The following is a 13,415-nucleotide window of genomic DNA, read 5'->3' on the forward strand; positions in this document are numbered from 1 at the left end:
AGGTTCAGCACACCGAGCGGTGCTTTAAGGACATAAGCCTTTTGCACAACAATGAGGACAATCCTCAGTTTATGGACCCAGTCCGCATAATAGCTACTATCAACTTCCAACTAAATTTTCTCTATGAACATATCAAAAATAGTAGAGCTACGTCGTAAGCTACAACATAATTTGCAAAGACCTTTTGAATATGTTCATCATAATTAAGTTTAGCTAATCATATTACTAATAAACTCCCACCCAAATTGACATCCCTCTAGTCATTCGAGTGTCGCATGATCCAAATCCACTAACTCAAGTATGATCATCACGTGAATTGAGTTTAGCATCACTGGTGAACATCTCCATGTTGATCATATCAACTATATGATTCATGCTCGACCTTTCGGTCTCTTGTGTTCTGAGGCCATGTTTGTACATGCTAGCCTCGTCAAGTTTAACCCGAGTGTTCCGCGTGTGCAACTATTTTGCATCCGTTGTATGTGAACGTTGAGTCTATCACACTCGATCATCACGTGGTGTCTCGAAACGACGAACTGTCGCAACGGTGCACAGTCAGGGAGAACACAATTTTATCTTGAAATTTTAGTGAGGGATCACCTTATAATGCTACCTCGTCCTAAGCAAAATAAGGTGCATAAAAGGATTAACATCACATGCAAATCATAAGTGACATGATATGGCCATGAACTTCTGCTTCTTGATCTCCATCACCATAGCACCGGCATGATCTCCATCGTCACAGGTACCGCACCATGATCTCCATCATCGTGCCGCCATCGAGGTTGTCGCGCTATCTATTCTATTACTGCTAAAGATACAACCTAGTGATATAGTAAAAGCATCTGCAAGCACAAACGTTAGTTTAAATACAACCCTATGGCTCCTGTCGGTTGCCGTAGCATCGACGTGCAAGTCGATATTTAACTATTACAACATGATCGTCTCATACATCCAATATATCATATCATGTCTTTGGCCATATCACATCACATGCATACCCTGCAAAAACAAGTTAGACGTCCTCTATTTTGTTGTTGCAATTTTTACGTGGCTGCTATGGGTATCTAGTATGATCGCATCTTACTTACGCAAAGCCACAACGGTGATATGCAAATTGCTATTTAACCTTCACCAAGGACCGCCTCGGTCAAATCCAATTTATGCAACAAGTTGCATGTTAGTCGATGAAACCGGTCTCTCGTAAGCGTACGAGTAAAGTTGGTCTCGGCCGCTTCAATCCAACAATACCGCTGAATTAAGAAAAGACTAAGGAGGCAGCAAATTGAACATCAACGCCCACAAACTCTTTTGTGTTCTAATCGAGATATCATCTACGCGTGAATCTAGCCCTGATACCACTCTTGGGGAACGTTGCATGGGAAACAAAAAATTTACTATGCACACGCAATACCTACCCATGGTGATGATCATCTATGAGAGGGGAGAGTGAATCTACATACCCTTGTAGATCGCTAAGAGGAAGCGTATATAACGCGGTTGATGTAGTGGAACATCTTCGCAATCCAAATCGCAGCCCGTCCCGCGATCTCATCAAGATCCGTCCCGCGATCCCATCACGATCCATCCCGATCTAGTGTCGAACGGATGACACCTCCGCGTTCAGCACACGTACAGCTCGATGATGATCTCCGCCTTCTTGATCCAGCAAGAGGGGCGAAGAGGTAGATGATTTCTCCAGCACGGCGGCATGGTGGTGGTGGTGGAGCTATTCCAGCAGGGCTTCGCCTAAGCACCGCTGAAACTAGACTAGAGGAGTAACAGATCGAGAGAGAGAGGGCAGCACGTGGCTGTTTTTCTGTGTCTCAAAAACCCTCAATACCTCTAGTATATATAGGAGGGAGGGAGAGGAGGAGGGAGCCTCAAACCCTCAAGGTTTGGCCGATATTGGAGGTGGAGGAGTCCTACTCCAGTCCTACTAGGAGTAGGATTCCTCCTTTCCACTTGGAAACCCTTTCCACCTTTTCCATCTTTGGGTTTTTTGCCTCGCAAACCTCATGGTCCTTAGTGGGAGATTATGTCAGCCCACTAGGGGCTGATTTGTATCCTCTCACGGCCCATAAGGCCCCTCGGGGCGTGACATCCCTCCCGATGGTCCCCGGTACCCTCCCAGCACTCCCGGTACACTACCTATGAGCCCGAAACTTTTCTAGTGACCAAAACAGGACTTCTTATATATCAATCTTTACCGCCGGACCATTCCAGAGCTCCCCATCACGTACAGGATCTCATCCGGGACTCCGAACAACTTTAGGTGACCAACACCTATAACTCAACTATACTAAAGTGTCGTCGAACCTTAAGTGTGCACACCCTGCGGGTTCGAGAACTATGCAGACATGACCGTGACACCTCTATAGTCAATAACCAATAGCGGGACTTGGATGCCCATATTGGCTCCTACATATTCTACGAAGATCTTTATCGGTTGAACCACTATGTCAAGGATTCAGTTAATCCCGTATGTTGTTCCCTTTGTCCTGCGATATGTTACTTGCCCGAGATTCAATCGTCGGTATCTCTATACCTAGTTCATTCTCGTTATCAGAAAGTCTCTTTACTCATTCCGTAATACAAGATCTCGTGGCTAACTCCTTAGTCACATTTCTTGCAAGGCTTATTGTGAAGTTGTATTACCGAGTGGGCCCCGAGATACCTCTCCGTCATACGGAGTGACAAATCCCAGTTTCGATTCACGCCAACCCAACAGAAACCTTCGGAGATACCTGCAGAGCACCTTTATAGTCACCCGGTTACGTTGCGACGTTTGATACACACAAGGTATTCCTCCGGTGTCCGGGAGTTGCATGACCTCATGGTCATAGGAACAGATACATTGGCATACAGAAAATAGTAGCAATAAACTGACACGATCATATGCTATGTTTATAGTTTGGGTCTTGTCCATCACACCATTATCCTAATGATGTGATCCCATTATCAAGTGATAACACTTGTCTATGGCTAGGAAACCTTAACCACCTTTGTTCAACGAGCTAGTCAGCTAGAGGCTTACTAGGGACAGTGTTTTTTCTATGTCTCTACACATGTATTTGAGTTTCCAATCAATACAATTATAGCATGGATAATAAACGATTATCATGAACAAGGAAATATAATAATAACCAATTTATTATTACCTCTAGGGCATATTTCCAACACTGCCATTGTCGCTTCATGGGTTATTGAGTAGTAGAAATATTTTTGGGTTTGCCTCTTCATGTGTTTATTTATGGGACGCAAGTTTCAATGTTTGAGCGATGCTAGTATCTTATTCAATCCCGATATAAATAAGTAGTGTCCAGAAAAAATACAATTGATGGTCTAGTTAGCTAATGATTATGACACTGCAGTTAGTTCGTTTCATCTCAAAGAAGTAAATAAGAGGTTGCACGGGGAGAATTTGAGAGGAGGATTTTTCTACGGGTCCCATTCATTGTTTCCCTATGGGGGCATGGATAGGACCCACGATAAATTTTTCACAGGATATTGAGATATATAATTATTTTTTCAATCTATTCTAAATAAGTAGTGGCCAAAAAAAGCTCAATGGTTAAGCCTAACCTTGGGGGAGTATGTATTCTCACCAACATTACATTCATTCCATTTGTTGATGTTCATCGTTTTCATTGTATATCCATGTTTTGCTTTAGTTTGCTTTCCTTTTGAGTGTTCAAAAACTTTGAAAATTCAAAAATATTTATTGTTTCTTTCGTTTTTCTTTCCTGTTTAGTTATTTAGTAGTATTAAAAAGCAAACCCAAAAATATTTCTCGTTTCTTTTTTCCTTTGCTTGTTGGGAGTTCTTCGGTGTTAATGTTTTTGTGCCTTTTCGTACTTCTTCAGTTCACTTTCTTCAGAAAAACTAAAACCTTCAAAAATATTTTAGTGTGTTTCCCTAAATTTTATTTCTTGTCTTTGAGTCTTCGTATGAAGAAGACTATTTATGCTAGAATTGTTAAGCGGATCTCATATGCTTTGGTGTTAATCTAACAAAGACCAGTATTTCCTTGTCTTCTCGTGTGAACAAACAGTTTGCAAATTTTAGCTTAGTCCACGACACACTTGCACTACTATTATTTTCACACCATTCGATCATTCAAGTGAAAGGCAATGATGATGATGATTTGATGAAGTGACTATGGCAAAGAAAAGCTCGATGATCTCTTCTTTTTTCTAAATGAGTTTAATCGAGTGAGCTTGATTCAGTAGATTATGAGTAAACATGTTTACACTGAAAATTAGAGATTGTAATTGTTCATGTCATGCTTAAGTAGCTAGGGGTGGACAATGATTTACCATGAGTGTCAACATGCATTAAAATGATTATGATGTAGTATGTTAGGATGGTATCCTCCTCTAAAGAATTCAAGTGGCTTGACTTGCACATGTCCACACATGTAGTTGATTCAAAACCAATACAGCCTTTACGATGTTTATATTCGGAGTGTTTATATCCAACTCTTGCTCATGGTCAGTGTTAAATATTCACAATGCATGATTATGATAATTGTTGCTCTTAGCTGGTCGCCGTCCTATCTATTTGCTAGCCTTCCCCTATACTAAGCGTTTGTACTGCTTGTGCACCCAAATTCATGAAAACCCAAAGTTATTTCAAACACTCCACCATATCTACCTATATACGGTATTACCATGTCATCCCAAGTAAATTCGCATTGACATATTTAAACCTTAAAATGAAAAAATTGTTGTGTGTGATCGTACTGATCACAAAGCGATGAGGGCGGCGAGTATCTTCCATGCTAAGTGGGTTATTCTCTCGACGAGTTTATTCACTCGTCTTGCACAGGAAACGGTTGTTAAGGATGCCCAACCCTGCATAATACAAAAATTAACAACAACAACCCCCCTAGAAAGTTTGTTTTGGGTATGGCACCCAAGAATTCGGCTAGCCATGGAATATGTTTATATGGTGGAAAGGGTGAGTAAAGATTTCATTTTGTTTGGGAACTACTAGTAATGTGTTTAGCATAGAAGATATTGAAATCATTTGTCATGACGTTGACACGAAAAGCATACCACCCAAAATGTATCCATCTCTATTTCAAACCTTGAGCTCTAGCACCTCTTCAAATCTCTGCTTCCCTCTACGAAGGGACATTCTTAAAAACACCAATCCTAAGAGTGCTATTGTCATTTTTATACATCAAGTCTAATTAATATTGGAAATGAGTAGGTTGGATCTCTTCTACCACGAATTAAAATGTTTAGTCGCTTCTTGAACTTCGAAGGTGATTTGCATTAATGTTTTGCGGTCTTAGAAAGGGGCCTAGCAGATACCATGTTATCATATTATATCATGATTATTTTTACAACGAGTTGGGATTTGTGATATATTATTATTGATTGTTAGTTGATTATGGCATTGATATGAGTAAATGTGAGCTCTCATTGTTATCATTCGTATGGTTAGTTCATGATATTTGTTGAAAACCTAGTTACTAGTTAAGTTTATACATGGCAACAAAAACAAAAAAGTTTGTAAAAGTTTTTCTTTACCACTTTGAATTTATCAACTGAATTGCTTGAGGACAAGCAATGAGTTAAGCTCGTGGGAGTTAATACATCACCATTGTATCTAATTTTTCAAGTACTATTCCTCTTGTTTTGGACTCTAATTTGCATGATTTGAATGAAACTAAACCGGACTGACGTTGTTTTCAGCAGAACTACCATGGTATTGTTTTTGTGCAAAAAATAAAAGTACTCGAAACTGAATGAAACTTTGCGAAACTTTTTTAATGATTAAATAGAAATTACTGTAAGATGATCCACTGGAGGGGCCACCTGTTGCCCACAAGACAACACGGCGTTTCCACCCCCCCCCCCCCCAAGTCGTGCCCTAATGTCTTGTGGGGTCCATAGGCGGTCATCTCACCTATTTCCACGTCTATGCATTTTGTCTTCCCAAGAAAAAATAAAGAGTGAAGTTTTTTATCGTGTTTTATAATAAGGAGTTGTTTCCACCTTCCATTCTACATCAAGAGGGCTGTTTTTGGAGTCTGTTCGAGGCTCCGGAGAGTGGGTCCATCGTCGTCGTCATCACCAACCCTTCTTCATCAACAATTCCATGATGCTCACTGTCGGAAGTGAGTAACTCCTTAATAGGTGTGCTAGACGGTGATGCAGTTGGGTAAGATTTATCATGTAATCGAGTCAATTTGTTCAGGCTTGATCCCTAGTATCCACTATGTTCTGTGTTTGGTGCTCCTATGACTTGGCTATGCTTAATGCTTGTCACTAGGGCGCGAGTGACATGATTTCAAATCTGAAAACTTTATGTTTTCATGAATATATTTGAGTTCTTGATCCTATTTGCTAGTTGTATGCACTTGTTATTGTTCTAATTCATAGACACCGAGTTGACAATAATTGGGATACTCTACGGGGATGACTGTAATTCGAGGTGTTCATGTTTTCACCATGTGTTACTGCTTTGTTCTGGTTCCCTATTATAAGTAGTCCTTAATATCCCTTAGATTTACTTATGGACCCCGCTGCCACAGGAGGTTGGTGATGACGAGTTGATGGATATACTTCTCGCCCCTCGTTGGTTAACCCACGTGGAAGGTGGAGATGTAGTGAGCAGCAAATTTCCCTTACACAGGGACTGTAAGGTTTATCGAACCAGGAGGACTCAACAAGTAGGTGTCCGCTGCTCTGGCGCTAGCAGAAGACGTGGACCTGCACACACAACAAATAACTTTGCTCCCAACGAGCACAGAGAGGTTGTCAATCTCTCCGGTCTTGTAGTTTGCAAAGGATCAAAACACAAGCGGGAATAGCGATAGTGATTGCAACGGTAAAGTAAATGAAAGCAGTAAATGGTGGAGGTGTAAGCGATGGTTGTAATATGGACCTGAGTCACATGATGTTCACTAGTGATGTCTCTCTCCCAAAAGACGATAAACAACTATGTGGGGTAAACAAATCACAGCTAGGCAATTGACACAATTATAAACGCACTGCAATGCTAATCATGCTACAAGAAAGTTAGATGCTCAAAAGTAATGTGCAGTACGCCAAGACAAGTAGACCGTTTATTCATTAGCATCTACTTACTAATCATCCACCTTGAGATATCTATCGAGAACATCTCGCTGGTATTAAGTTGCAAGCCCACCCAAAGTGTAAATTCAAAGCAACGGACAACTGCATTAACGAACTTTGCATAAGGTAAACAATCCTTGCAACCGTGGTCACAAGCACCGTTGTTTATTCCCGGGTGGCAATAGCACATCCTCTAGTCTCATGTTTCTGTCACTCAAGCTAGACATCAGGGGGCATGCACCCACAATCATGCATAACGCTCCCTCTTGGAGTTACAATCTACTACTCGGCCAAAGCAATAAAAGGCAACGGAGAACATGCATGAATTACCTAAGAACATAATATGAAAGGATAATCAAATATATAACTCATCACAATCTGAACATAATCTCATAATCCATCCGATCCCAGCAAACCGAGCATAGCAATAGCAGGAAAATTACATAGATGCCTTGATCATGTAGGGCAGCTCACAAGGGCTAATCATTGAAGCACAAGATTGGAGAGAAGACATCACATAGCTACTGCTCATGGACTCATGGTCCAAAGAGCACTACTCACGGCATGTTCGGGAAGCTTCCATGGTGGTGGAGAAGCTCCCGGAGGTCAATCCTCCCTCCGTCAGGGTGCCGGGAAGAGGTCTTCTGACGCTCCCGATGTCGGAAGCGCTGCGGTGATTTGCGATTCTGGATCTCCTTGAAGGGTTTCCTATCGAAGAGATAAATATAGGCCGAAGGAGGGCACCATAGGGCGTGGGCCTCACCCAGGCGACCAGTGGTCGCGGCCAAGGGCCAGGCCGCGTAGGGTGGCTGCCTGGGGCAGCCCCTAGCTCCCCTCTGGCCCACCTTTGGTGCTGCGGAAGCTTCCGTCACGCTGATTTTTATATATTTTTCTCGGGATTTTTGGGACTCTGGAAATTTGGGTAAAAGTTCCTGCAAAAAAGACATCAACAAACAGAAACTGGCACTGGGTGCACTGAGTTAGTAGGTTAGTCCAAATATGTGTAAAAAGATATAAAAGTGTAGCAAAACACATAACAATGTCACTCAAAAGATCATGGAACAAGAAGAAATTATAGATACATTTGGGACGTATCAGTTGGTATAATAGATGTCATGCAAGTTCTTATTATAAGCATGCATGACTATATACGGTATACATGATTACATTATATTGATGAAGTAGGGCTATTGTGTATCGCTCCAGATTGTGACTATTGCATGATGAATGTTATCCATACAAATATCCATCGATGATCCAATGCTTACGCTTTTCTCACATTGTCTTTGCTAAGTTACTATTGTTGTTGTTGTTGTTGCACTCACGATAATTTTTTTACTATTATTGTTAATGTTACTATTGCTACTATTACCGCTACTATCAAACTATCATATCGTTGTGCCTCTAAATATTTTGCTGCATATATTTAGCTTTTTAGATGTGGCTGAATTGATAACTCAACTCCTAAGGCTCATAAATATTCTTTCGATCCCCTTGTGTTGAATCAATGAATGGGTGAAATATTGCCCTTGAAGACTATTGCAACCCCCTATACTTGTGGGTCATCAGGGTCCGGTTGTAGATGCTCTAAGCATCCGAGATAGGCTCTATTCACAACCAATTCATGTGTTAAGAATCTGAAATGGTTGTCATTTTATTTTATTTTTGGTATAAGACGGCAAGCCACAATGGTTGAGAGGAACATAATCAACGCGTTGACACTTTGTCGCCATAGAATTTTTCCTTGCAAAGAGGTCACTGTATCAATTAAGCAAAGTTTGACTTACAAAGCATACATCGATAAGAATAAATTAAGTTAAGGTAAATCAAAAAGTTGGTTATCTTCTACCTACGGAAAGGCTGATGGTGCACCCCGTTTGTCATTGTACCATCGGAGCCGGTGTAACAACCCGAGGCCAATTCTATAGATTCTTTCCATAATCATTGTTATATATTTGTTCTTTTTTATTTTGCATTGCATCATGTAATCATGTTTTAATTTCAAATGAGGTTATTTAAACCCTCAATTGCATTTTATTAAAATTGACAACCCAAATTAAACTCAAATGAATAAATTAAATAGACCGTTTATCTATTTAAAATGAAGGAATGTACATGATGGTCTTCTTTATGACCCGTGAACATATCCTTCCAATATTATTAGGGAGCTAAAACTATATTCCATTATTTGAAATCACCCTTTAACACACTCGCAATTTAAATCCCTTTTGAATTCAAATTGCAACGACACATCCAAATCTTTTTCTTCCTTTGTTCCGGATCGACACCCATCCCAGAATAAACTGGACACGACCTCGTCCTGATATCTGCGTGATCCCAAATTATGCACAATGTCTGCACACGTCTATTTTATCACCATTATAAAAAAACACTTATCTTTATTAACGAATGAAGATATTTTCTAATTATGTGTCAAGTTATCTCAGTTGTATTTGGGAAGAATTGTGCAATCCCTACGTTTCAAATTTCATCCAAAACAGAGTTAATTTGACACCCGGACCTTCAACTATGTGCGACAATATAAGTCGGTCTAGATGATTAAACGGTGTTGCAAAATAAGACCTACCGTTGGGCCAGAAGCCAATCTAACACAGACAACAAGCCCCCCCCCCTCCCCCTCCTCCAATGTAGCCTAAAACGTGACCCAAAAACACATCTAAACAGCCCCTGCTATAAATATCAGGTGCTTGCCTTCCAAATATGAAGGAACCCTAGAAACTAGGGAGACAAATCCCTCCTAGCCTCTCTTGGCACATTCAAAAGATTATCTGCTATTCGACTGACCTCCATACAACAATAAAATAAACGAGTATTTTTCACATGTACATACACCGAAATGTTGTTTCGCAGGTGTTGTGCCGGAGAACACAATTCTGTTTGTACAAGAAAATTTCCGCTTTAGCTTTACAAAAGTTCGGCTTCCATTTTCCAAATTGCGTCCCATGATGAAAAACAACAAGCTAGTTTTTTTCGCCGTTTTTAAATTGAAAAGAGTGACTTGTGTGAATTTTCCGTGTTCAAATGAGCACGTGAGAAAGTGAGTGATATTCTGACTCCGTGCACGTATTAACTTGATGTTTGAAACTTTATGAAAAAATATCGCTCTAAGTTTCAAAAGATCACAAATGATTGCGCACAAGGAGGACAGATAGAAATATACATATGTAAAGTCGTCTCAGACATATGTTTAGTATTCCTAGTAAAAAAATGACAAGTTACATAAGACGCAACCTATCAACCATTTAATTTTTGATTTTTTTCCTCCATTCCCGAGAGATCATACTTTTTCCACTAAATTTCAGAAGTTCGTATGGCTACCCATTACCTAAATAAACGCCTACTTATTAATTTTAACAATATTTCGGAACTATGTGGATGTGTTTTCGGTGACTTTCTATATTTGCTTCATCTTTATATTCAGGCAATGCAAGCTAACCTGGATTAGAAACACTGTAGGCACGAGAGAGCTGGTTGGCTGGCCGGAAGGCGGCCCCCAGCTGGCAGTGAGCGTGGCCGGCGGCAGATCTGATATACGCTAAACTTCTGACAAAAGCCAGAGCAGCTCCCCACTGTTATTTACACGATCCACCCATGGACGCATGAGTGGTCGGGGAAGTGAACTCGGGCAAAACCAAAGTGGGTCACCCTCCCTCCAAAAAAATTGCCCCCTTTCTCCTCCCTCCAGGAAAATTCCCCCTCCCTCCAAAAGCTGGCGACTTTCCCCCAAATTCAGTTTTCTAATAATGCCGCAATGCAAATGGTGGAGCTCACCACAACCGGGGATTATTATTGTTTTCTCCCCTGCCTTTTGATCAGTCCCATATTCCCACTCCCACCATCACCACCAGTAGCAGTAGCAGTGGCCACTCCCCGGGACGAATTTGATTATAAAAAAGAACAAGATGCAGACAGAGATGGCTAGCATTTTCTGCCTCTCGTCTAATGCAGATCAACGTGTTCCCAGATTTTAACAGGATTTTTGGGGAGATTTTGTTGGAAAGAGGGGGCAATTATTGATGGGTGTTCTGAAAAAGTGTCCTGCTTTGAGCTGCCACTTCCTTGAAACAAGGCTCAAGTGAGACAGGGCCCCCTCTGCTCAGATCAAGTTTCTTCTTCTTAACTGATCCTGATCAGCGAGTGTGTGACAAAATGATGACACGGAATAATAACTTACTATAACACCCTGGAGGGGATGAAAATGCAGCCTCTGGCATACCAGTACTTTGAATTTGCACTAACTCTTATACTGAGTACTGGAGCAGCCGTCATCTAGAAATCAGCCTGTCCTCATGAAGCATGGCAAGGGTGAGTTCTAGTTCAGGTTTTGAATATTTTACCTGTCTTACAAGATGTCAACTTGGGCATCCACTGGCCTCCCATAAATCCCAATTCCAACAGCCTTTAATGTACAAGATTTGCAACACCAAACTAGTAATATGACAAGACAAGTTCACGAAGCAAGAAGAGGAAAATGCCAAGCTAAATCTACTAAAACTAGTAGGCAATGGTAAAGAGACAAGAACACTCTCGAAGTGGTGGAGTGATCAATTAACCCCTCTTATGAGCCAAATCGCTGTTACAGACAGACACTAAGATTACAACACAGGGACATACACGGATCCTCCCGGGGAGAGAAGAGGAGCAAATAATCCACAGATCGAATCGACCTCGCACTCCAGGAGCCTAGCATTTTAGCAGCGAGCGGGTGAGCAGAGCAGAGCAAGGAGGAGCGAGCGGGGCTCACTGCCGGGTGGGCGACTGCAAGGGGAAGAGCGGGAGCAGCCTGGGCGGCGGCGTGAGGTCGCCGCGGCCGCTGGCATTGCCGCGCGGGGACGGGTGGAGGTAGAAGCCCTTCTCGGCGATGGCGCGGTCCTCGGCCGCGGAGGCCTCCCGCGACCCCGGCAGCGGCGGGAGCGGCGTCACGGGGCTCCCCAGCGCCAGCGACGGGAAGTCCAGCATGCTGGGCGACAGCACCTCCAGCCCGCGCGGCGAGAACCCGCGCGGGGAGAACCCGCTGCAGCCGCCGGAGCCGCCGGCAGCGAAGGCGGCGGGGAGGAGCGGGCAGAGCATCTTGAGGCTCTTCATGCTGCCCCGCCGCTCGTAGAGCTTGAAGGCCGGCTTCTTGGGCCCGGTCGGCGTGGGCGCGGGCTTAGCCGCGGCCGGCGCGCCCGCAGAGCCCCCCGCCGCCGCGGCCGCCGCGGTCTCCGGGGTGCCGGTGAGGATCTGCACGACCTGCTTGAAGGAGGTGGTGTCGGCCTGCACGAAGGTGGTCGGGAAAGGGTTGGACGGGTCGGCGGCCGCATGCGGCAGCTGCATCTGCACCGACGACGGCGACGGCGGCGGCGGCGCGGGTCGCTGCTCCTGGGTGGTTGCCTCCATGGTAAAAAGGGAAAAACGTCGGCTTCGCCTCCGTGACTTGACTGTGAGGGAGCCCGGCGCAGCAAGGCAGGCAGGCAGAGGCGAGGGCGAGGTGGAGAGGGAGAGCGTGGGTTTTATGGGCTTTCGGGGGGCGTGGAATTTCCTGGCTTCGGGATCTGGATTTCCGCCCGCGCCCCTCCCACGGAATATGTTGGCAATTGTGTGTGCGCGCGACCTGGCTGTATCTGTATGTGCCTCTGCCTACTCTACCACTTGTAGATCTGACCTCACTGCTGCCTGGCTGCTCCTGCTACCGGTACACCACTTCCTCACTCACTCCGCTTCCAGCACATCCTTTTTCTTGAGTTGGACGACTGACCTGTATGCTATTCTCAAATTTTGATGCCGACCCGGTCCTTCCAAAAAAACATATAAATACACACAATTCTGAAAAAAAAACATTTCTTGTTATTTCTTCGAGTGGCCTCGCAATAAAAATATCATCGACCGTCATAAAAACGAAATCTTCGACACCTGCGCAGTTAGAATTATCGTATAAGTTCGATTTAGTATTAGCATAGGAGTTTTGGAAGAATTCGCTGCCAACTTTTCGTACCAACCGACATGGCTTATATGCATGGACGGACGGTACATAGACTCCTTGAAAAAAGCACGGTGTCTTTTTCATAAGAAACCGACATAAAAATATGGACAGTTTGCAATAGGAATAGCCCTTTGAGCCTCGCTGCGTGGCAGAAGTTCGGAAGGGAATCATTCTTCTTCGGTCATGCAAACATTGTGCCAAACACGCTATCACGACGGGTGGGTATAATTTATTGCCCGTGTTTTCATCCCAGAAATAAGCACACATCTAGCAGGTATGTTCGGGGAGCGTTGTATGATCAACGTGTGTAAACCTTCGATGAAACCCTGCACATGTCTATT

The 13,415-nt window shown here is 43.2% G+C and overlaps 1 protein-coding gene across 1 annotated transcript; it reads right to left on the reverse strand.

Moving 5' to 3' along the window:
* Positions 1-11,519: 11,519 nt before the first annotated feature.
* On the reverse strand, positions 11,520-12,711 carry LOC123443107 (VQ motif-containing protein 4-like). The gene has a single exon (XM_045119367.1). It carries the CDS (start codon positions 12,489-12,491, stop codon positions 11,853-11,855), a length of 639 nt encoding a protein of 212 aa, XP_044975302.1. The 5' UTR covers positions 12,492-12,711; the 3' UTR covers positions 11,520-11,852.
* Between the last annotated feature and the right edge of the window lie 704 nt (positions 12,712-13,415).

This window comes from Hordeum vulgare, chromosome 3H (genome assembly GCF_904849725.1).
Source record: "Hordeum vulgare subsp. vulgare chromosome 3H, MorexV3_pseudomolecules_assembly, whole genome shotgun sequence".
Classification (NCBI taxonomy): domain Eukaryota; kingdom Viridiplantae; phylum Streptophyta; class Magnoliopsida; order Poales; family Poaceae; genus Hordeum; species Hordeum vulgare.

Bases quoted from the DNA above. Each gene is read 5' to 3' on its own strand.
- LOC123443107 (XM_045119367.1), bottom strand. From the start codon at position 12,491: ATGGAGGCAACCACCCAGGAGCAGCGACCCGCGCCGCCGCCGCCGTCG.